At 67.2% G+C, this 23297-nt stretch overlaps 2 protein-coding genes across 5 annotated transcripts; both read left to right on the top strand.

Annotated features, from left to right (window-relative positions):
* The first annotated feature begins 1528 nt into the window (after positions 1–1528).
* On the top strand, positions 1529–3301 carry HES5 (hes family bHLH transcription factor 5). Its single transcript, XM_027060669.2, has 3 exons — positions 1529–1923; positions 2022–2187; positions 2321–3301. Exons 1-3 carry the CDS (start codon positions 1870–1872, stop codon positions 2599–2601), a joined length of 501 nt encoding a protein of 166 aa, XP_026916470.1. The 5' UTR covers positions 1529–1869; the 3' UTR covers positions 2602–3301.
* A 1994-nt stretch (positions 3302–5295) lies between these two features.
* Positions 5296–23224, top strand: PANK4 (pantothenate kinase 4 (inactive)). 4 transcript variants are annotated; one of them, XM_053205701.1, is made up of 19 exons: positions 5296–5440; positions 9393–9475; positions 12776–12990; positions 13475–13658; positions 13857–13949; positions 14298–14451; positions 14556–14737; positions 15261–15342; positions 15938–16023; positions 18080–18235; positions 18817–18929; positions 19179–19266; positions 19898–20049; positions 20910–20965; positions 21040–21089; positions 21457–21561; positions 21867–21967; positions 22062–22130; positions 22690–23224. In XM_053205701.1, the coding sequence occupies exons 1-19, from the start codon at positions 5317–5319 to the stop codon at positions 22901–22903; spliced, it is 2307 nt and encodes a 768-aa protein (XP_053061676.1). In that variant the 5' UTR covers positions 5296–5316; the 3' UTR covers positions 22904–23224. The 4 variants fall into 4 exon arrangements, 3 of the variants coding, with proteins under 3 accessions (XP_053061676.1, XP_053061671.1, XP_026916477.1); XM_053205696.1 differs by having other exon boundaries at positions 15938–16038; XR_008291472.1 differs by lacking the exon at positions 22690–23224 and having other exon boundaries at positions 15938–16038; positions 21457–21649; positions 22062–22136.
* The last annotated feature ends 73 nt before the right edge of the window (positions 23225–23297 follow it).

Raw genomic sequence — 23297 nt, 5'->3', positions numbered from 1 at the left:
CCTCCCCCATTCATGCTCTGTCTCTCTCTGTCTCAAAAATAAATAAAAATGTTAAAAATTTTTTTTTTTAAAAAAGAGAGGTGCCGGTAGGAGGAAGGAGCAGGTGCCAGAGGGGTGAGTAGGGGCTGCCTACCCTCGCCCTCCAAAGCCACCTGAAGGTCCCACCCTGGGAGCTCCCCCAGCCTATCCCACCCCGGCGGGTGACCAGCTGGCCCACGGGGCACTCCTCAGCTGTCTCCAAGCCAAGCCTGCCCTGGCTGTCGTGACACTATCCTGCATGCCTCCCGGCTGAGCCCATTGCCGGGAGACCAAAGGCTCCTTGTATGCAACGGGGGAGGAGGGGCGATTTCTGGAGCAGGCCCACCAAAGGGCCAGTCGTAGCCGTGGGTCACTGCCAAGACCCACGGGAGGGGGAAAGATCTGACCGGACCCTTGTTAAAGCCCCGCAATTCCCAGCCACACCTGGACGTGCTCCCGGATTCAAACTCGGGCTATCGTGCCCTGATGTCAGCTGCCGGCCCCCAGGGCAGAGGCCCTGCCTGCCTCTTGAACCTGGCTAGGTCCTGCCCTGCCCCAGGAGGAGGCCCCGGTGCCTCCGCCCCCCTCAGTGCCTGCAGGATTCCCGGTCCCGGTGAACCAGGGCAGGGCTGGCGGCGCCAAAGCAGCTGCCGGCCCTCAGCTTGGCTGGCCAGACACCAGGATCACCAGTCTTCCCATGCCGCCCTCGGGGCCGCCGTCTGAGCTTGTGCGGCGTCCACGTGGGCCCCAGGCCTGCCCTGCTCTGACCCTCATGTCTGCCACCTGGCACCCTGCCTCCCCACCCACTGGCAAGATGCCCAAGCAAAGCAAACCCTGCGAGTGCCCGGCAGGATGGGCAGAGGGTGGCCCGCAACAGAGCTTCCCCCCGAATCTCACAGGTGCAGCGACCGCACGTCTGTGCACCTGGAACCAGGTGTTCCCCAGACGGCCATGGTAGTACTTCCCGCCAGATGGGGGTCGGGTGCGGCCCCGAGAAGCACCTGCCGGTGCAGAGCACCCTGGATGCTACTGCCTGGCGTGCTGCTCCCCCGAGGATGGGTGCAGCAGCTCCTGGGGGGACTGCCCAGGTGTCGGGCTCCAAGCTGGGCATTTCACGAACTCCGGTTTCCTGGAGCTACCCGAAGCTGAGCCAGGGAAGCACCACAGCCAATTTTTTCTAGCTCTGGAGAAGTCACGAGTCCCAGGTGACAGCCAGTAGGTCTGATCCTAAGAGCTCGGGTCGCTCCTGCCCTCTCCACCTGTTCCCCGGGGAAGGCTGAGGTGCCTGTTCGGGGCAAGTGTAGGCTCCTCTGTTCCACCCGCCCTGGGGGGGCAGCAGGTCCCTGTCTAGGAGGTGCCCAAACCACTGGAAGCCGAGGCACTAATTCACTCTAAAGCTTTTCCCCCACCTAGTCTCTGCCAGCCAGCGGCAGCGGGGAGCCACCGGGGAGGGGAAGGAGAGGGGAGAGAGGGGCCGGGGAGGGGCACTACTCTTTCCTGCCCCCCCCCATCCCCGAGGCCTGGGAAAAGGCGGCATATTGAGGCGCGGGGCTTCTAGCATCAGGCCCCGGGATGCTAATGAGGGCGAGCGCGTTCCCACAGCCCGGACATTGTGCGGGCGGCCCACCTGCTCCTCGGGGAGCACCCATTGTGCCCGCGCCAATTCACAGGCAATTTAGCGTGCGCTAATGGGCCGGCGCCTTTGTGCGGCCCGCGAGGCCATTGGCCGCCGAGTGTGGGAACGGCCGCGGCGCCCGGGCCCCAGGCGCCTGCCCGCCGCTGCGCCTATATAGGGCCCGCCGGCCCGCCGCCCGCCACTCCCCGCTCGCCAGCCGCCTCTCTGCGCCAGGCATGGCCCCCAGCACCGTGGCCGTGGAGCTGCTCAGCCCCAAAGAGAAAAACCGAGTAAGTGCGCCGCCCGCCCCGCGCCCCCGCGCCCCCCGCGGCCCCCGCGCCCTGGCCGCCGGCTGACGCCCGTGTCCCCCCCCCCCCCCCCCCCGCAGCTCCGCAAGCCAGTGGTGGAGAAGATGCGCCGCGACCGCATCAACAGCAGCATCGAGCAGCTTAAGCTGCTGCTGGAGCAGGAGTTCGCGCGGCACCAGCCCAACTCCAAGCTGGAGAAGGCCGACATCCTGGAGATGGCCGTCAGCTACCTAAAGCACAGCAAAGGTGAGCCGCTGGCCGCGCTCCCCGCCGCCCCCGCGCCCACCGGGCCCCAGCCCTACGCCGCCGAGCCCCCGCGCCCCCCGCGCTCCCCGCGCCCCCGCGCCCGCCCCAATCCCCGCTGCGCCTCTCCCTGCAGCTTTCGCCGCCGCCGCCGCCGGCCCCAAAAGCCTGCACCAGGACTACAGCGAGGGCTACTCCTGGTGCCTGCAGGAGGCCGTGCAGTTCCTGACGCTGCATGCGGCCAGCGACACGCAGATGAAGCTGCTCCACCATTTCCAGCGTCCCCCAGCCACGCCCGCCGTGCCCGCTAAGGAACCCAAGGCGACCAGCAGCGCGCCCACGCCCGTGCTCACTCCCGCCAAGGCCACTGCAGTGACCGCGCGCCAGCCCACCTGCGGCCTCTGGCGGCCCTGGTGACCCGGCAGGACGTGCGGGTGGCCGCCCCGAGGACCAGAGGCCAGCCTGCACCTCTGGCCATTCGTCTGTCCCTCCGGGGGCTTGGACAGGCCCCCTTCTCCGGAAGGCTCGCTCTCCAGGCTGGCGGGCCAGCAGGAGGGTCCTTCTGGAGAGAAGGTGGTCACAGAGCCCTGGTCACTCAGGACAGTCGGGGCCGCCTTCGCACAAGTGTCTGACTCCACGGGGTTGTTCTGTGTTTGCATTTCAGCAAGTGACTTCTGGGAAGTCCCCGCTGCCCGGGGTTCTATGATATTTGTAGGCGTCAGGGGCTCGGTCAGCCGGTGCCCCCACGTGTAGAGGGCTTTCTTCAGGGCCTGCTGCTGCCGGGCCAGGGGGCCCGGTGGGCGGGCCGTGCCGTGGGCACATTTGCCTTTTGTGAAGGCGGAACTCAAGGTGTATCCTCATAGGAAAGAGTGTCAGCCTGGATGGGCACTGAAGGACCATGCAGAGCTGTGGCCAAAAGGCCCCTGCGTGCACGTGGTTGTCTAGTTGGGGCTCATAGTGGGCTTTGTGGGGAGGGTGGGCGTCTCCACCATGATCCTCAAAGGATCCCTCTGTGTGGGCGAGTGCGTGTGGTCATGACTTTGTACTCAGAATTTGAACCCTCGGTCACGTGGGAGCCCACGGGACTGCTCTGCAGACTTCCAATAAAATCTGACTAAGCAGCCCTCTGGGGTCTGTCTCTCGTGCCTGACATGTGTCCTTGGCAGCCACGCGGTGGGCGGGTCTGTGCGGGGGGGGGGGGGGGGAGGGAGGGGGACAGACGCTATCCTGGTACTCCAGCATGGGTGGGAGGTGTCTTTGCCGGTGACCTTCTGCACAGGGAAGGAAGGGCTGGTCCTGGCTGAAGGAAGGAGGGAGGGAGGCCAGGAGGCAGGCGAGCAGGGGAGAGGCAGGCTGGAAGGAAGACAGGCCCAGACAACACGTACCCCCGTGCGGAGCAGGAAGCAGTACAGTGGGAGACTGGGCTCTCTGTCCCGGGGCTTCTCAGCAGCTCCCTGCAGGTGGGAGGGGGGGGGGGGGAAGTGACAGCTCCAGGACCTTCCGGCTCTGTTCACCTGAGGGGGGTGAGACGACTACAGCCTGCTGGGGGGGGGGGGGGAGGGGCTCTTGCTGCAGCAAAAGGGGGTTCGCAGGGCCAAAGGCACAGGAGGCATTTGCCTCCCCTGGCCGTCTTGCGTGGCCAGCGGGCCCTGCCCCTGGGTGAGCTCCTGGATGTACCCGCTTGGCTAGCCCACACTCAGGTGGCTGCCCGGCCCTCCCTGCAAGCCGACCGCTCGCCAGGGCCGAAACAGGTGTACCACCAGGTGTTGACTGAGTCTGCAAGGACCTAGGAGGGCCCTGGCTCCCCAAAGGACAAGTCCGCCCATGGGCAGTGGAACCAAAAGGCCTTCCCGTTTCTTCAGAGTGAGGGGGCCCGGCCGGGCCATCCTCCCTCTGGAGCTCGCCTCTCCCCTCTGCCCTCTGGAATCCCTTTCTGTCCCACCTGACAGGAACATCTGAGGCGCCCCCTCCAGGCCGGCCCAGCGCTACATCCCACACGCTTACTGCTTGTGGGGCAGGCATGTCAATGCATGGGGAGGGGGCTGTGCCTCCTGGTCAGGCCCACAGTGCCCCCCCCTCCCCCGGCCCAGAGTCCTCGGCGCTCGAGGCCTGTGTGCTCTAGGAGCAGACCCCCTGCCCTCTTCCACCCAGCACACCCACCCCTTAGACGATGCTGGCAAGTCAGCCTCTTCCCGAGGCACAGGGCCCCCCTTCCGATCACCCCAGGGGCGTGGGGTTTGTGCTGCTCTACAGGCCCGTGCTCCGGAGGCCTTGCCAGGCAGCTGGTAACATGCTCAGACAGAGGCCGAGGTCCAGAGACAAGAAGTAACTGGCCCAGGGTCACCTGGGAGTCAGCTGCCCTAGGGACCGTCTGTCCACTGCCAGCACTGGGCTCTTTCCCGAAGCGTCCGGTGCCTCTGAGGTCTCATCCCTCAAGGGTCTTCTGGCCAGCAGGAGCTTCCCAGGGACTGGCCCTGCCCACCACCATTCGTGCCCATGCTCCAGCTTCAGGAATATTTTTCAGATGGTCCCCTACAAACTCCCATAGACTCCCCGTTTTGCCCAAAGGCAGCCTCCTCCAGGCGGGCTGCCCTGTTTTCCCCTTCACTGTCTGCAGATCTCACCAACAGGGTGAGTGTCTTCCCCACCTGCAGGTGCATCGTCCACCCCAGGCTGGGGCGCCTGGAAGGCAGGGTCCCTGACACCCCCATTTTGCATGTGGCTTTTGGAACTGTCCTTGGTCCCTAGAGACCCGGGCTGGTGGGTCACATGCGCCCTGGGAACAGCTGCACTCACTGAAAGAGGCAGGTCTCTGGGGGGTCTGCAAGCCCCAGGTGCCTTCTCTGCACTAGCTCAGAGCACTGGAGGTCAGCATCTGGCCAGCTCGGTGAGGGAACAACAAAGACAACAGTCCAGACGTTTCGTGTTGGGCCAACGGCCGCGGGGACCCCGGCGCGCGGGCAGGCCAGTGGTCCTCCAGCTGCCGGGACCACAGAGGCGGGCGGGGGGGGGGGGGGGGGGGGGGCGGGCCCGGGTGCCTCATTAGCATAATATATGCGCGGGAGGCGTTTAGCAGTCAAATATATGCGCATATATCTCCATGGCTGATGAGGCTGGCCGGGCACATTCAAAATGGCGGAGTGCGGAGCGAGCGGCAGCGGGAGCAGCGGGGACAGCTTGGACAAGAGCATCACGCTGCCCCCCGACGAGATCTTCCGCAACCTGGAGAACGCCAAGCGCTTCGCCATTGACATAGGTAGCCGCGGACGGGCGCCGGGAGCTGAGCGGCGCGCGGCGGGCGTGGGCGCGGGCGGCGGAGCCGGCGGGCCGGGGGCGGTGGCAAGGACGAAGGGCGGGGCGCGGGCCGCCGGCGCGCACAGCCTGCCGGGCCTTGTAGTCCGCGGGCCGTCGGCGCCTACGCTGGCCGCGGCAGCCGGACTACAGCTCCCGGCAGGCGCCGCGCGGCCGGAGCGGGGCACGCCGGCCCTCGTAGTCCCGCGCGGAGAGGCGGGCGGCCCGGCGGCCCCTCGTTAGTCCACCCGGGTAGGGTCGGCCGCCGGGCGGGGCCTGTCCGAGCCACGAGAGCGATCTGGGGCCCGCCGTCTGGGGCGGCGCCGAGGGTGGGCAGCGGCCCGGCCTGGGGCCGCGGGAACCCTCGGCGGGCTGCCCGTCTGGGCCCAGCCCGAAGCCCTCCTCCCGCTGCCGCCCTCGGCTTCTGGACCGCTGACATTTGGCGGGAGTTTGGAGGACCTGGACGTGGACCTTGGGACCCTTGCCGGCATCTTTCAGAAGCCTCCCTGCCCCGTGCAGGCCGCAGGGGTGACCCCAGGGCCTCGCCCAGGCTCTACCCGACCTTCCTGCTCTAGGCCCGTACTAGACCCTCATCCCACGCTGGCGCCGGCCGCCTCCCAGCAGCCCCCTTTTGTAGATGAGGACGCTGAGGTCAGATAGGTGAACTAAGTTGTTTGAGGTCGGCTGGTAAGCGGCCAGGTGGGGCCTGGAATCTGGTCAAGACTCGGCACTTGGCTGCTCTGCCCCCGTCGGCAGGGGATGAAGGTTTCCTGGGGGCAGCTTCACTGGGCGAGGCGCCCGGAGTAGGCATGGTGGCCTCACACGGCTCCCTTCTCAGCTGGCTCTCGGCTGGGGCCTCGGTTTGCTTGGGCCTGCCACTAGCCGAGTGTAGGCGGCTAAGCAGCCGGGCAGCGGGGCAGCCCTGCCTGACCTGTTGAAGCTGGCTAGTGATGCTAGAAGGGACAGGCGTGCTTCTGTCCCCGCCCCGGGCCCTTCCGCTTGGAGCCATTTGCTTGTGATGGTCTTGTCTCTCCCCTGCTGCTGAGAGTCACTGAGGTGTCTCCGGCTTGGGTGGGGGAGGGTGTCCTCTGGGAGAGTGGAAAGTGGGCTGGACCCTCAGTGTCCTCAGTGCTCACCTTGCAGGCCAGTGGGGGTTGTGAGGGGCGGTGCCTTAGGGTACTGACCTGGCGGCAGGTGTGAGATGCCCGGAGGCCTGGTGGGGGGTGGGGACCCCAGCGTACAGCAGGATGTATTACGAGCGGGGGACCCGATTAAACTTGGCGCCTGACTGCACGCCGGGCTGGCAGTGGGAAGCTTGGAGTCCCTGCTCCGCCCGTCTTCTGAGACCTACCTGTGCCTTGATGTGACAGGAGCCCAGGCAGGTGTGTGCCCTGACGTTTCCGACTTTGTTTGGCTGCACTTAAACCCGGGTTCTGCGCCCTGGGAACAGGTTGGCACTTAACGTTCCTGAAAGTGCAGCTGAAAAATGGCTCGCCCTGGGTTACCCTGAGATGTTCTTTGTGGCTCCCAGGGGTCAGCTCGTAGCCACAGGGTGAAGGAAGTCGAGAGAGGAGCGCCGTGGCTCCAAGGGGCCCTGCAGTGGCCTGCCCTCCAGCGCCAAACCCAGGTGGGGTTCCTGGGCAGAAGGACACTCAAAGGGATATCTCCAGTGTCAGTGTTCCCTTCCCCTCTTTGAAGATTCCCCCGGGGTCTGAGTCCTGTGTTTGTTCTTGAGGACAGACCACGTGTTTGTGCGGCTGGTGGGAGATCACAGCTCGGACGTGGGTCCTCACCCCGGAAACCCACAAGTGCATGTGCTTGTCAGCAGTTGGCTTTAAAAACAGGCTTCTCCCATTTCCTCTTCCCTCACCCAAGCCTCCTGCTCCAGGAGAGCTCAGCTGCTCTGTGTTCTTGGCAAGCTTCTTCCTCTCTCGGACACTCGTGTCAGCCAAGCAGATTCCCTGCTTCGAAAGCATCAGGGACATTTTGTCTACGAACACATGCTTAAAGCTGACTTGACTTCAAGTCTCTGCTGGGCAGCAGACAGGTCCCTCGGGTGAAGAGCAAGGGCGAGGGGGCAGTGACCCGGTGCCCACGGTGGAAGGACTGGCCAAGAAGGCGGAGGAGAGGGTGGCCCTGCGCCCGGCCCTGTGGGTCTGGATGAACTGGGGGTGGGGGGGTCCCGGCTCAGGTGCTGGTGGAGGGACATGGGTGGGCTGATGTCAGTCCGGGTACCGTTGGCCCTGGAGTGGGGTGCGGGCTGGACTGGAGTGTCCTTGATGTCCGCCACTGTGTGCCCCCACCAGCGTGGTCACTGCACTTAGCGGGTGTGACATGCCAGGACCTGTGGCCGGCAGTCACTAAATCCAAGGGATCCTGCAAGCAGACGGGCTCCCCTGCTCTCCCCGGGCACCCGCCATCCTGCTCTGTGAGCTCCTCTGGTTCAGGCTGAACACTCCGCTCCACACGTCCCCACTCGCTGTCCCCCTGGGGGGGACGGGGGGCACGGAGACGTGGCTTGGCTCCTGGGCATTGCCCCACTGGGGTGCGTGGTGTGGGGCACACGGAACAACTTGCCCCTACCGCAGCCCCAGCAGGCCCCAACACCTCGTATTTGGCTGTGATGTAAACCTCGTGTAAAGAACTCACGATCTGAAACTGGACCTTCTGTGATCCGGGGTCTCGTTCACAGTAACTTTTGACAAGTCTCAAAATATATCTTCTTCCCTTTGCGTCGCCTGTTTAAGGTTTATCGTGTTTATTCACGGAGTGAAAGCCGCTCCGGGCCAGGTGGGGATTGAGGGCAGGGAGGAGGGATAAGGAGGCTTAGACCAAGTCCTGCTTCTTAAAGCCCACGGTCTGGGGACGAGAGGAAGCCTGTGAGCGGGCGTGCTGACCGTGGCCCGACAAGGGCAGGTCATAGGGCACCCTGGGAGGCCCTGTCCACACTGCCTGGCAGGTTCTGGGCGGCCGCTCTCAGATTGAGATCCGTTACCTGGACGAGTCGCGGCCCTCTGATACCTGCCTTTTCCAGATGTTTCCTGACTTGTCACATGCTCCCTGGGGACAGCATCACAAAGCAACTCTCTGAGATCGCCTCCAGCCTCGTCCTCACACAGGGCGTCCCGCCGGCTGCGCTGGCCACACGAACCCGTTCTGTGGCTGTGGCGACAAGCCTTTTGCTGCCCCCCACCACCACCACCATCGCGGGCCTTACGGGAATCCACCTGACGCCTCCCCAAGGCCACCTCTGACTCCCCAGAGCTTACCCTTGAAAGTGACTGCTCGGGTGTCTCTCTAACTGGCCCTGAACGTGTTTCAGGCAAATAAAGGCCTCTTCTGCTCCCTGGTGTTGGGGCTTCCTGGTGGTATTCACGAGATCCGGTCCGAGGGGAGGAGACCCTGCTGCCCCCGTGAGGCCCCCAGCCCCGAGCTTGGAGAGGGTGGGCTGCTAGAACGTTCCCGGTGAGACAGGCCCCTCCTCTGCCGGTGCACTCTGGGAAAATACCCTCGTAGTGGTTCCGCCCCGACCCGTGTTACCACGGACAGTCAAGCGTACTTGTCGGCGAAAGCCGTGCCCTTCTTAGCTTTGTCCTTTGGGTCATTTTCAAGACCACGGTTTGAAACAACTTTTCGAAACCACTAGTGATCTCCAGGGCCTCCCGGAAACAGGACGCTCTCCTTTCTTCTCGAGGACTTGGTGCGCAGGGGAAGCGGGCAGTCTCAGGCCCGGTTTGAAAGACGGCCGAGTGCTTGGGCCCCACGGTTCCTTCCCTTCCTCCGGTCGGTGGCCCGCAGGGTTTTCGCACCAAGTGACGGCAGGCATGGGAGCCGGTGTGGCGGGGGAGGCCGCGTGGACCGACGAGCCTGGGCTCCCGTCCGCCGGCTCCTGACTGCTGCCCCGTGTCCCCCTGCAGGCGGGTCGCTCACCAAGCTGGCCTACTACTCCACCGTGCAGCACAAGGTCGCCAGAGTGCGCTCCTTCGAGTCCTCGGGCAGGGTGAGCCTCGGGGGGGCCCTGGGCGGGCGCTGTCACTGTCCGGCTGCCCTCCCTCTGCTGCTCGTGCACATCGGCCTAGCTTCCGGGGGGATTCCTTGCCCGACACCCCTCCCTGCCCCCCAGCCCAGCCCCCCTCCGTCCAGAACCCCGTCAGGAGGCACCCGACACCCCTCCCTGCCCCTGACACCTTTCCCTGCCCCCAGCTCAGCTCCCCCCTCCACCCAGGACCCCGTCAGGAGGCACCCGACACCCCTCCCTGCCTCCAACACCCCTCCCTGCCCCCCAGCTCGGCCCCCCTCCTTCCAGGACCCCGTCAGGAGGCACCCGACACCCCTCCCTGCCCCCCAGCTCAGCCCTGCCTCCATCCAGGACCCCGTCAGGAGGCACCCAACACCCCTCCCTGCCCCCAGCCCGGCCCCCCTCCGTCCAGGACCCTGTCAGGAGGCACCCGACACCCCTCCCTGCCCCCCAGCTCAGCCCTGCCTCCATCCAGGACCCCGTCAGGAGGCACCCGACAACCCTCCCTGCCCCCCAGCTCAGCCCTGCCTCCATCCAGGACCCCGTCAGGAGGCACCCAACACCCCTCCCTGCCCCCCAGCCCGGCCCCCCTCCGTCCAGGACCCTGTCAGGAGGCACCCGACACCCCTCCCTGCCCCCCAGCTCAGCCCTGCCTCCATCCAGGACCCCGTCAGGAGGCACCCAACACCCCTCCCTGCCCCTGACACCTTTCCCTGCCCCCCAGCTCGAACCCCCTCCATCAAGGAGCCCGTCAGGAGGCACCTGACACCCCTCCCTGTCCCCGACACCCCTCCCTGCCCCCCAGCTCGGCCCCCCTCCATCCAGGACCCCGTCAGGAGGCACCCGACACCCCTCCCTGTCCCCGACACCCCTCCCTGCCCCCCAGTTCAGCCCCCCTCCATCCAGGACCCCATCAGGAGGCACCCGACACCCCTCCCTGCCCCCAACACCCCTCCCTGCCCCCCAGCTCAGCCCTGCCTCCGTCCAGGACCCTGTCAGGAGGCACCTGACACCCCTCCCCCCCCCACAGCTCAGCCCCCCCCTCCATCCAGGACCCCATCAGGAGTCGCCCGACACCCCTCCGTGCCCCCAACACTGCTCCCTGCCCCCCAGCTCGGCCCCCGTCCTTCCAGGACCCCGTCAGGAGGCACCCGACACCCCTCCCTGCCTCCAACACCCCTCCCTGCCCCGCAGCTCGGCCCCCCTCCGTCCAGGACCCCGTCAGGAGGCACCCGACACCCCTCCCTGCCCCCAACACCCCTCCCTGCCCCCCAGCCTGGCCCCCGTCCGTCCAGGACCCCGTCAGGAGGCACCCGACACCCCTCCCTGCCCCTGACACCTTTCCCTGCCCCCCAGCTCGACCCCCCTCCATCCAGGACCCCGTCAGGAGGCACCCGACACCCCTCCCCCCCCCACAGCTCAGCCCCCCCTCCGTCCAGGACCCCATCAGGAGTCGCCCGACACCCCTCCCTGCCCCCCAACTCGGCCCCCACTCCGTCCAGGACCCCGTCAGGAGGCACCCGACACGCCTCCCTGCCCCCCAGCTCAGCTCCCCCCTCCATCCAGGACCCCGTCAGGAGGCACCCGACACCCCTCCCTGCCTCCCACACCCCTCCCTGCGCCCCAGCTCGGCCCCCCTCCTTCCAGGACCCCGTCAGGAGGCACCCGACACCCCTCCCTGCCCCTGACACCTTTCCCTGCCCCCCAGCTCGGCCCCCCTCCGTCCAGGACCCCGTCAGGAGGCACCCGACACCCCTCCCTGTCCCCGACACCCCTCCCTGCCCCCCAGCTCGGCCCCCCTCCATCCAGGACCCCGTCAGGAGGCACCCGACACCCCTCCCTACCCCCCAGCTCAGCCCCCCTCCATCCAGGACCCCATCAGGAGGCACCCAACACCCCTCCCTGCCTTCAACACCCCTCCCTGACTCCCAGCTCAGCTCCCCCCTCTGTCCAGGACCCCGTCAGGAGGCACCCAACACCCTCCCTGACCCCCAGCCTGGCCCCCCTCCGTCCAGGACCCCGTCAGGAGGCACCCGACACCCCTCCCTGCCCCCAACACCCCTCCCTGCCCCCCAGCTCAGCCCTGCCTCCGTCCAGGACCCTGTCAGGAGGCACCCGACACCCCTTTCCCCCTCCACAGCTCGGCCCCCCTCCGTCCAAGACCCCATCAGGAGTTGCCCGACACCCCTCTGTGCCCCCAACACCCCTCCCTGCCCCCCAACTCGGCCCCCGCTCCGTCCAGGACCCCGTCAGGAGGCACCCGACACCCCTCCCTGCCCCCCAGCTCAGCTCCCCCCTCCATCCAGGACCCCGTCAGGAGGCACCCGACACCCCTCCCTGCCTCCAACACCCCTCCCTGCCCCCCAGCTCGGCCCCCCTCCTTCCAGGACCCCGTCAGGAGGCACCCGACACCCCTCCCTGCCCCTGACACCTTTCCCTGCCCCCCAGCTCGGCCCCCCTCCGTCCAGGACCCCGTCAGGAGGCACCCGACACCCCTCCCCCCCACACAGCTCAGCCCCCTCTCCGTCCAGGACCCCATCAGGAGTCGCCCGACACCCCTCCATGCCCCCAACACCCCTCCCTGCCCCCAGCTCAGCCCCCGCTCCGTCCAGGACCCTGTCAGGAGGCACCCGACACCCCTCCCTGCCCCCAACACCCCTCCCTGCCCCCCAGCTCAGCTCCCCCCTCCATCCAGGACCCCGTCAGGAGGCACCCGACACCCCTCCCTGCCTCCAACACCCCTCCCTGCCCCCCAGATCAGCTCCCCCCTCCATCCTAGAACCCCGTCAGGAGGCACCCAACACCCCTCCCTGCCTCCAACACCCCTCCCTGCCTCCAACACCCTCCCTCCACTAGCCCCGCAGGCCACCCTCCGGCCCCACCCCTCCCGCTCCCAGGACCCCCCGTCCAGGACGTCAGGAGGCACCTGACACCCCTCCCTGCTCCCCAGGTCAGCTCCCCCCTCCATCCAGGACCCCGTCAGGAGGCACCCAACACCCCTCCCTGCCTCCATCACCCCTCCCTGCCTCCAACACCCCTCCCTGCCCCCCAGCTCAGCCCCCCCCGCCCACCGTCCAGGACCCTTCAGGAGGCACTTCCGGCCGCTTCCTGTTGCCTGGGAAGCCGGCTCCTTCCCCGCCCCTGCCCTTGAGCTGCCTCTGGCCTGAACTTAGCGTTAAGGGTGGTGTTGCTCATGGTCCCGGGGCCTCATCCCCACGTCTTCCCCCTCCCCCTCCCGCCAAGGGTAGCATGCACACACAGACCCCCAACCTGTATCCCCAGGACACAGAGCAGGACCACGAGCCGCCCTACGAGATCTCAGTCCAGGAGGAGGTCACTGCCCGGCTGCACTTCGTCAAGTTCGAGAACACCTACATTGAAGCTTGTCTGGATTTCATCAAAGACCACCTCGTCAACACTGAGACCAAGGTCATCCAGGCCACCGGGGGCGGGGCGTACAAATTCAAGGACCTCATTGAAGAAAAACTGCGGCTGAAGTAAGTGGGGGCCGCCGGCTGGTTCTCGGGGGCGGGCTCTGAAACCACCGCACCCGCCCCGCCCTGTGCTGGGACTAGACTCGGGGCGGGCCGGTGGGAGGGTTCTGGCGGCCGGACCCCGGGGGGCGGGGGAGGGCTGGGGGGGGAGCCAAGGGGGCACAAGGAAGGAAGGGGGCCGGGCTGTGCGGCACAGCTCCCTGTCGTGCTGGCGCAGAGGTCCGCGCGGGCTTAGCCGCCTGCGCACGGAGCCGGCAGAGGGCCAGCCGCTCAGGCCATGACGGTGGCCGTGGTGGCTGCGGGGCGGGGGGAGGGAGGTGCCTTCGGAGCGGCTGGGCCGGTTGCGCTTCTGAGGGCCATGTGCGTCCGAGTGGCAAGCTGAGCGTGGCCGGGCCGGGGCGGCGTGTCCACGAGGGACCCCGCGCTGCAGCAGAGGCGCCTTCTGTGGCCCGTGCTGTTTTCAGTGGCCGGGCTCCTTCCGTTGCAGAGTGGACAAGGAGGACGTGATGACCTGCTTGATAAAGGGCTGCAACTTCGTGCTGAGGAACATCCCACACGAGGCCTTCGCGTATCAGAAAGATTCCGACCCCGAGTTCCGTTTCCAGACCAATCACCCCGACATTTTCCCGTACCTTCTGGTCAACATCGGCTCTGGAGTGTCCATTGTGAAGGTGAGGTGGGCTCCCCGGACCACTCGTGACGGCCGGGCAGGGAGCACCCGTGCAGTGTCAGTGGGGGCTGCCGTGGGGAGGCGGCCCAGGCTCGGCCTGCAGGATGGCGCCCCCCCCCGCCCCCGCGTCTGGGGCATCGCCAGGACCAGTGGGCGGTGGCCGGCCCCCCTCAGCAACTCGCCTGCCCTGCCGCCACAGGTGGAGACGGAGGACAGGTTCGAGTGGGTTGGCGGCAGCTCCATCGGAGGTGGCACCTTCTGGGGACTCGGGGCTCTGCTCACCAAAACAAAGGTATCCCGACAGCCGCGGGAAGACGCTCCGGCTCTGCGTCGAGTCCCACTTCCCACGCCTTCTCAGGAGAGGGTCGGCGGCCAGGGGCCGGTGTCGCTGTGGAAGCGGCTCCTTCCGCGGCCCGGTCCTGGCCGTGTGCCTGGTCCTTGCGGGAGGCAGCCTGGGCGCCCAGAGTCCCCCCCTCCCCCCCCCCGCTTCCCCCCTCCCGGGTGGGTGGCCGTGGAGCCCTGCCCGCCGCACCCCCACCCCGGCCCACTGCCGGCTCCTCGGCGCGGGGCTGGTTCCTGGGCTGTGGGGACGCCGCCAGCTCCCGCACCCCACCCCCTTCCATCCGCCCTGTCCCCCCAGAAGTTTGACGAGCTGCTGCATCTGGCCTCCAAGGGCCAGCACACGAGTGTGGACATGCTGGTGCAGGACGTGTATGGGGGTGCCCACCAGACCCTGGGGCTGAGCGGCGACCTCATCGCCAGTAGCTTCGGGAAGTCGGCCGCTGCCGACAAAGGTGCGCCGCCCCCCCCCCCCCCGCCGCCGTCCCCCTCCCCCCACGCCTGCGGCCCCCTCGCGGGCCCGGCCTCGCCCAGCGGCGCCCTGCCTCTGCCCTCCCAGAGTTCTCCAAGGAGGACATGGCCAAGAGCCTGCTGCACATGATCAGCAACGACATCGGGCAGCTCGCCTGCCTGTACGCGAAGCTGCACTGCTTGGACAGGGTGTACTTCGGCGGCTTCTTCATCCGGGGCCACCCCGTCACCATGCGCACCATCACCTACAGCATTAACTTCTTCTCCAAGGTGCGGGGCCCCCTCCCTCCCTCCTTCCCTCCCTGTGCCGGCACCATGGGCTCCGCTCTTCCCGGGTACTCGGCTTGGCCCCTCGACGTCTTCAAAACCAGCCGACCCAGGAGCCGGGGGGGCCCGGGGCAGGCAGCCAAGAAGCGAGGCGCCCCCGCCAGCTTCTCCTGGGCTCCTGCCTCCCTTCCTCTGGCCAGTTCCCGCGTCCCGCGCCTGGGGCGCCACGGCCCTCCCTGGGCTGGGCGTGATGCCAGCAGCGAGCCTCTGGGGCCGTCTCCACCGTGCGCGGGCTGCAGACAAGCTTTGAGACGCGTGTCGTTCGAGTGGAGTGACCGGGGTGGGTGTTAATTTGCGGAAGGAGTTACTCGCAAATGCCAAGCGTCTAGGTTCCGCACCGAGTGCGGTTTTGTTGACGAGTGCATCGCAGACTGTCCAGGAAACCTCCACCGCGTACAGAGACCGCCTGTGTGGGCCGCCCAGGTGTCACTTGGAGGTCAGCTCAGGCGGGGTTTTGCCATGGCAGGGGGAAGTCCAGGCGCTGTTCTTGAGACACGAAGGCTACCTGGGAGCCATCGGAGCATTTCTCAAAGGAGCAGAGCAAGACAGTGAGTGGAGCAGCCGTGGGGGGACCCGTGCTCGCTTCAGGGTGGGGCAGGGCCTGTGCCGCGAGAGGTGGGGGTGAGAGGCCACCGGGGCCCTGGGAGTGGGTCTCTAACCTTCAGGGAGAGGCCCCGCCCACCAGCTTCACCGTCCCTGGGAGTCACGAGCCTGAGGGGCCGGCCCTCCCTCTGCTGCCGCCTTTCCGAGGGGTCGGTGGGAGGCAACACCTGTGGGTTCACGTGCCACGTGATTGACCCTGGGTTGGCGGGGAAGGGTCTTGGTGGGTGAAAACGGCTCCGAGCAGGGGCCAGGGGCACGTGGTCCTCCTCTGCCCGCCTCTCGCCTTGCTGTCTGCCAAGCTGCGTCTCTTCGGCCGGGCCATGCTTTTTCAAGGACGTTTGCAGGATGTGATGGGGCAGGGCGGGGCAGGCGGCTTTAAGAGGCCGCGAAGGGTACGGGTATCATCTCACGGGGTTTCAGTGCCAGTGAGAGGGACTACGGTAGCATAGCACGAAACCCCAGGCCACCTGTGCTGTGGAGACCTCCCATGGTGGTCGGGCCACCTGGGGTCTGAGTGACACCCGGTCCCTCCCTCCCTAGACCCTAACCAGTACAGCTGGGGAGAAAACTATGCCGGCAGCTCTGGGCTGATGAGCTCATCCCCGGAGCTCTGCCCAACACAGCGGGTGAGGAGCGGCACTGTGAGTATGGGGTCCTTGGTGGGGTCATCAGGTTCCGAGAGACCCTCTCCAGTGCAGACCGGCCACTGAGCAGGCCAAGACTCTGGGACAAAAGACAGGCAGCGGGGCTTGCTTCCCTCCTCTTCTTAGCATTTTCCAAACATCCCTCTGGAGCCTCCGAGACTGTGCAGTCCAGCCCCTGTGTCTGCAGGCAGAATACAGAGTGTGTTTCCCCAGAATTGTGGCACCATTCACAACCCAGAGCCACAGAACCCCCCACGGGCCCTTCTCTAGACTGCGTTCTCTGCCTGATGGTTTCAAGCGGTAGAAAAGAACAGAGTCTGCGTTCCCTGCTGGTTTCCTGCCCATCCCTCAGTCCCCACTTGGAGAGGCCTGTGTGACCAGTTGTCAGCCAGACAGAGGACGCTACCATCATGGCCCCATCCTGGGGGACATCGCAGGCTTATTGGGGACACCCCCCAGATGGCATATGTCGCTCTGGTAACTCACTGAGCAGTTACCAGAACTCGGGCGCCCTGTTGGAGAGCCAGCTGGACGAGTGCGGACAACTAGTCTGGGCACACGAGTCGGAATGTCTCCATCAGGACCAGGCTGCTGGCCTTTTGGACGCAAAGTTGATTTTCCGTCACGGACGCAGATTCTCATACTAGTTAGCGTAAGCCTCGTGGGGACGCATGTGATCTAATCGTAGCCTCCCCGGAGAGAAAGCTCCCACACCCCGGGCCTGGTCGGAGCAGCAACTGGCTCGCAAGGGGTCTCTGCATCTTTGATTTGTAGAGGGGCGATGTGGATTCCCGCCTTAGGGATCGTAAAACCAAATGGATAAGCGAGCACGAAATCCCCGCGTCAGACCTGATGTGGATGCCGGTCGTCCCCACGCGGCACGTGCTTGTCGCCTCGCATGCCTGTTGTGCTGGGTCTCTGTGGCCCTGCGAGGCGGGGACAGAGACCCTCATTCGCAGAGGGAGAGGCCGAAGCGCGGAGGGGCCAGGTCATCGCTTTGGGTTTGCGGAGGCTACGGGCGCAAGGCCAGGCTGAGGCGTGAGCTCCGGGTCCAGGTAGCAGGAGGGCCCGCGAAGCCCGGGCCGAGGCCCCGAGGTCGGCGATGGTCCACTTTCTTTCCTCGCGTGGAAAATGCCAGCTGTTTCCACGCTGAACTTGTCACTCGGGACATCCTGAAAGTCCCCACGTGGCGGCCCTTCCTGTGCGGAAGCCCCGGCACAGAGCACGCCTGCCCGTCACCCCCCAGGCTTGCCGGGCCGAAGGCCGCCGGCAGACCAGAGCCACGTCCCGGTGTTTGGCGACGTGGTGGGTCACTCCCTAGAGGCGGGGACAGGGCCGCTAGGCGTGTGCTGGGTTCTCGCGTGTGCGGGAGAGCACCAGCTTCGGTCTTGACAACGTAAGCCAAAGCCCTGGCTGGCTGAGTGACCGCTCCTCCAGAAACCCCTGGGTCACTGGCCTGCTCGTCGCTGGTGGCCACAGGTAGCACGTTGGGCATAAAGGGCCCCCTCGGCGATACCGGCGAAACTGGCATCAGACTCGTGCTGCGGAGACAAAGGAGCCAGTGAGGGGCCTGGACCGCCTGCCCCACGGGGTCCCGGTGGCCTTGCCGTGGACCCCGTACGGGGGAGTTACGGGTCCAGGGCCTGCGGGGCAGCGAGTGGGACAACGCGTGCAAGTAGCATACGGCCGGCGTGTCTGGGGGTCGTGTGTGAGGTTGGGCTTAGGCTGGTGTGGGAGCCCCCGCCGCAGGGGTCCCAGGAAACTCCACGGGGGAGGGAGGGAGGAAGGGGGCCGGGCAGACTTGGGATCTGGGGTGCGTGGCTGAGGCCACCGGCCAGATGGAGGGCGCCGTGGCTGAGCGGGGCCACGGGCGGGGGTCTGGGGACGGGAAGAAGGGGCTTGTCCGCTTGCACCCGCAGCGGTCTCCTCCCCGCGCCCCTTCCGTTCTCGCCGAGGAGCTGGTTCTCAGGCTGGCGGGAGGCGCCTCGGTCTTCTAGAACTTCGCGGCTGACGCGTCCGCCGCCTCTCGTCCTTCCAGTTCGACCTTCTGGAGATGGACCGGCTGGAGAGGCCGCTGGCCAACCTGCCACTCCTTCTGGACCCGTCTTCCTACGTGCCCGACACGGTCGACCTCACGGACGACGCCCTGGCCCGCAAGTACTGGCTCACCTGCTTCGAGGAGGCCCTGGACGGGGTGAGGGCTCGGGGCGGGCCGGGCGCCCCTGGGGTCGAGACGGGCGGCTCGGAGTTCGTAGGCGCCGGAGGCCCCGGGCACCCATGCAGCAAGCGACAGGTGTGGTGAAGGAGGAGGGGGCGTCTCCCGGAAGCCACCGGAGGCGTGTGTGAGCCTGAGGGGGTGAATCACGTTTCCCAGGTAAAAACGTGGCTCCTAGTGGCTCGTCGGCGAGCTGGGACGTGTCCTCAGTGAGGGCGTACGAATGCGCCCCGCCTCCGTGCCGGCTACCGCGTCTCTCCAGAGCGCAAACAGTTCGCGCGGGGGTCAGGGGACAGCTGCGATCGGGCTCCGGGCTCCAAAGAGTCGTGACTCGAGCCCTTCGGGGCCCCCCAGGAGCATGTGTCCCTCCTACAGCCCCTCGGGCCCCTGGGGTCCTCAGAGGGAGGGGTCCTGCCCTGCCCCAGACCCCCGCAGCCTGCAAGGACGGTTCCCCGAGCCACCCATCCCCCTGGCATGGTGGGAGCTCGGGTGGCCCCGTTGCCACCCGGGAGACGGCTCGGCGGCAGCGCGTGCCCGTGCTGACCGTCCCGTGCTCGCAGGTGGTGAAACGCGCCGTGGCCAGCCAGCCGGGCTCCGTGGACGCAGCCGAGCGGGCGGAGAAGTTCCGGCAGAAATACTGGCGCAAGCTGCAGACGCTGCGACACCAGCCGTTGTGAGTGTCCCCTGCCCGGGGCCGCCTCGCGGTGCGCTGGGGGCCCGGCCTGGGAACGTGCGCTCGCGAGGGCCGGGGCTCCCGACGGCCGCTCCTGGGGCCACACGTGCGGCGGTGCACGCCCCCCTGCCCGCCCGCTCGGCCGCCCAGCGGGGCCAGGCCGCCTCAGTTCCCCCCGTGAGGACGCTCTCGGGCAGCGTGCGTGGCCGTCAGATCCGCTCAGCCGCCCTTTCCCCGCCCCGTCCCCAGTGCTTACGGGACGCTGACCGTGCGCAGCCTTCTGGACACGAGGGAGCACTGTTTGAATGAGTTCAACTTCCCGGACCCCTACTCCAAAGTGAGTTCCGCCTTTCCGTGCAGGACTGGCGTCCGCGAGGGGGACACGGCCAGCGGGGAGCAGGGGCGTGGCCCGGCTGTTCCCCGGGAGTGCGGGGTGGACGCGGGCGGCGACACCTGTCAGAGCCGAGGTTTGGAGGCCCGCCTCTCCGGCCCCGGGAGCTCGCCGCCTCAGAGCGTTCGTGGACACCAGTTGTGCCCTCACGGGCGACAAGCCGGCCGGAGCCTGGCGGGCGGCCTAGACGGGCCACGCTGACCAGAAGGCCCTGTGCGCGGGCCCGTGCCGCACACCGCTTCCCGCCCCCTGACCTCGGGTGGAGCGTCTCGGGACGGGGCGCCGGGTGCCTGTGGGGGTCCACGTCTTCCACCGCGGCCCTCCCTGGCCCTGCCCTGGGCCACGCCGTGACCTTGCACGGCTCTGAATCTGCGGTTTCTAACGGCTTGGTTGGCGTGAACTCCCATGGTGGCGTGTTGAGTGCGCGACCCCTCGGAGCCGGTTCACAGCGATGTTCCCGGTGACGCTCTCCACGGCGTCCCCAGCCGGGTGCCCTCCCTCTGCCCGGTCCGCCGAAGGCCTGCGGGAGGCAGGGCCGCGCCGTCGCTCCCGACCAGCCGCCCGCCTGTCCCCACAGGTCAAGCAGAAGGAAAACGGGGTCGCACTGAAGTGTTTCCCGAGGGTGATCCGCTGTCTGGACGCCTTGGGCTGGGAGGAGAGGCAGCTGGCCCTGGTGAAAGGCTTGCTGGCGGGGAACGTCTTCGACTGGGGAGCGAAAGCCGTCTCTGAGTAGGTGCCGCCCTCCGGCCTCCCATCAGCCCCACCCCTGCCTGCTCGGTCCAGCTTGGGCCCAGGACCACTGCCCGTCCTGTCCCCCCACCCCCTCACCCGGTCACGTGTGGCCCCGGGAATGACAGGCGGTTCTGTGGGCTGTGCTCCCCCAAGCACAGCCGCGGGGACCGGCTCACTGGCATCTACCAGGTATGGGCTTGCGCCCTGAGGCAGAGATCCAGACCCTTGGTGCCCCAGAGTCAGAGTTAACAGTTGACGTTTGAAAGTGAGAAACGGAGGTGCCTCGTGAAGGAGTCTGCAGACTCGGGTGGGGGCACGTGCCCCGGCCCCCAGAGCACCCTGGGCTCTCGGTCTGGGGTCACCGTCAAAACCCAGCCTTCCAGGGTGATTTCCTGGGGCTCCCGAAGGAGCAGGCATGCCCGTCCCCTGCCTTGCCCTGTGCCCGGCGCCCTGTCTCCCACCCGCTGTCCCCTCTGTGTGGTTCTCGCTGGTCGCACCCACGGCGTCCTTTCCAACTTTGAGAAGAGTCACTGCCTCTTCCCTCACCCTTGTCCCCGTCCTTCCCTTTGGGTGGCACGTCGAGGCGTGTGCTGGGCAGGGCTGGGAGCCGGCGCCGACCCGGGGCCTTGCCCGAGGTCGCCCCCGACTCAGGACCTCACCCCCCCCACCCCCCCCACCCGTTGCCGAGCGGGTCCCCGACGCAGGGCCCGTGCACTCTGCCGACAACCGACGGCGGAACGTCACTGCTCCGGTCACGGCAACGCTCACGGGTTTGGGAAGGGCTTTGCTCGGGGTCTGCGTGGATGCTGTGAGCTGAGGTTTGGGTGTTTTGTGATTTCGTTCTCTTCCCCACACAGTGTCCTTGAATCTGACCCCCAGTTCGGCTTTGAGGAGGCCAAGTCGAAGCTGCAAGGTAGGCTGCCCGGGGCCGGGCGGGGGAGGGGGCCTGCCCGCGAGCACGCGGCTGACCGTGTCCCTGCCCCGCAGAGCGGCCGTGGCTCGTGGACTCCTACGGCAAGTGGCTTCAGAGACTGAAGGTACAGCTGTCCCCACCTCTGCCCTGGGAGGCGGGGAGGGGCCCTGGAGATGGCGCGGGGCTGCCCCGGGGCAGTGCACTGAGGGCCCCTGCCCGCTCCCCCAGCCGCCGAGCTGCGGGTCTCAGCTAACCGCCCCCTGCTCCAGCCTGAGTCCCGCAGGCTCTACTGGTCAGGTCGGCCGGCCTCGGCTCGCAGGTCACGGGGGCCGCAGTCCTGGAAGAGGCACGGGCGCCCTGCCCCCAGCACCCCAACGCCCGCGGGACCCAGCAGCCCTCGGCCTCGGCCTTCGGGGAGTGTGGAGTACGGAGGTGTCTGGAACGCTTGGACGCGCCTGTTCCCAACTGAACGTCCTGGTTTTGTCTTACAGGGGCCCCCTCACAAATGTGCCTTAATTTTCGCAGATAACAGTGGAATAGACGTCATTTTGGGAGTCTTCCCCTTTGTCAGGGAGCTTCTCTCTAGAGGGACGGAGGTGAGCGTCTGGGCCGAGTCGGGACCCCTGCCCTGGGCCCTCCACTCGCGGTGGGGGTTGGCGTCGGCGTGGCCTCCGTGCGGGCCAGGTAGGTTCAGGTGAGGCTTGTCACGGACCTCGGGTCTGCCCGTTCCGGGGCCGTCCGTGTTCCGACCGGGAGCCGGCCCTCCTGGAGACCACCGAGCAGCGAGGTCACCGGGGCTGCGCCTCCCAGCCGGCAGCCCCGGGTGGGCGGGCGAGCAGAGGCTGGCTCGGTGCCGGGCGGTGGCCGAGGTCCCTACAAAGCTCGGGGCGTCCCGCCGTAGGTCATCCTGGCGTGCAACTCGGGACCCGCCTTGAATGACGTGACGTACTGTGAGTCCCTCATCGTGGCTGAGCGCATCGCGGCCATGGACCCCGTCGTCCAGTAAGCAGGGCGGGCGCCCGGGGGGCCCTGCCCGGAGAAGCGGGGGCGTGGTGGGAGCTTCCCAGGGCGCCAGCCAACCCCTTGTGCTCCGCAGCTCGGCGCTCAAAGAGGAGAGGCTACTGCTGATGCAGACGGGCTCCAGCTCCCCGTGTCTGGACCTCAGGTACCCCCGAGGCACCCCCTCACCCACCCCGGCCCCCGGCGCACGAGCTGGGCAGCAGGGGTCACCAGTGCGGCTGGAGCCCTCGGTCTGGGCAGCCTTCTTCCCTCGGGGACCCGGGAGGGTGGGCTCGGGACTGGCCGCGGCCCGGCCGCGCCGTGGGCTGGTGGGTCAGATGCCCCGCGGCTGGGGCTGCGGGCACCCCACATGCCCTTAGACGCCTGGGTCTCCGCCTTGCTGCTTTCTGCCCCCGGGGACCCTACGTGAGAGAACCCGGCCTTCGGGAGCCAGCCCCGGGGGAGGGACGTTGCTCGAGGATCGACCTCCTCCCTGTTCTGGGCCCGTCGTGAACCACGCAGGAAGGGGGAGTTCGCGTGACGCGGAAAGGAGTTAGAGCCTTTGGAGTGCCACACATAGAAAAGCGTTCTCAGGCCCGGTTCTCACAAGTTTCCCGCCACAGGCCCCGGAGGGTGGGATGCCCTTGTGGGGGGGGCGCGGCGGCCGCTCGGTGCAGGGGCAGAGGGCCCGCCGCCCCGCCTCACTGCCCCTCTCCTCCCCGAAGCCGCCTGGACAAGGGGCTGGCCGTGCTGGTCCGGGAGCGAGGCGCAGACCTGGTGGTGATCGAGGGCATGGGCCGCGCCGTGCACACCAACTACTACGCGGCCCTGCGCTGCGAGAGCCTCAAGCTGGCCGTGATCAAGAACCCCTGGCTGGCCGAGCGGCTGGGCGGCCGGCTCTTCAGTGTTATCTTCAAGTACGAGGTCCCGGCCGAGTGAGGCGCCCGCCCCGCCACCCTCCTCCGCTCGTCGGGAACGTACTTCGACCACAACAGGGAGACCGAGTTCCGATCGGGATATTTATGTCACGCACCTGTGACTGAGAGCCGGGTGCGCCCGGGTGGGAGCGTGGGCGCGTGTGGCGTCGGGGTCCCTACGATGCTGCCGCGTCCGTGGCGGGAGACGCAACTCTGTCCAGTGAGACGTTCGTATTGGAATATATTTAACTGTTAAATAATCTTTTATATATATATATATATATATATATATACACATATGTACGTATAGATATAAATATATGCACATGTCTCCAACAGGTCACCAGAGGCTCGGGGTCCGCACCAAATAGAACGTGTAGAGCGGGCCCGGCCCCCTGCCTGTGCTGTGTGGTTGC

Source organism: Acinonyx jubatus, chromosome C1, assembly GCF_027475565.1.
Source record: "Acinonyx jubatus isolate Ajub_Pintada_27869175 chromosome C1, VMU_Ajub_asm_v1.0, whole genome shotgun sequence".
Lineage (NCBI taxonomy): Eukaryota > Metazoa > Chordata > Mammalia > Carnivora > Felidae > Acinonyx > Acinonyx jubatus.
Note: the sequence above shows the minus strand (reverse complement) of the source record. Positions and strands in the feature narration are given on the sequence as shown.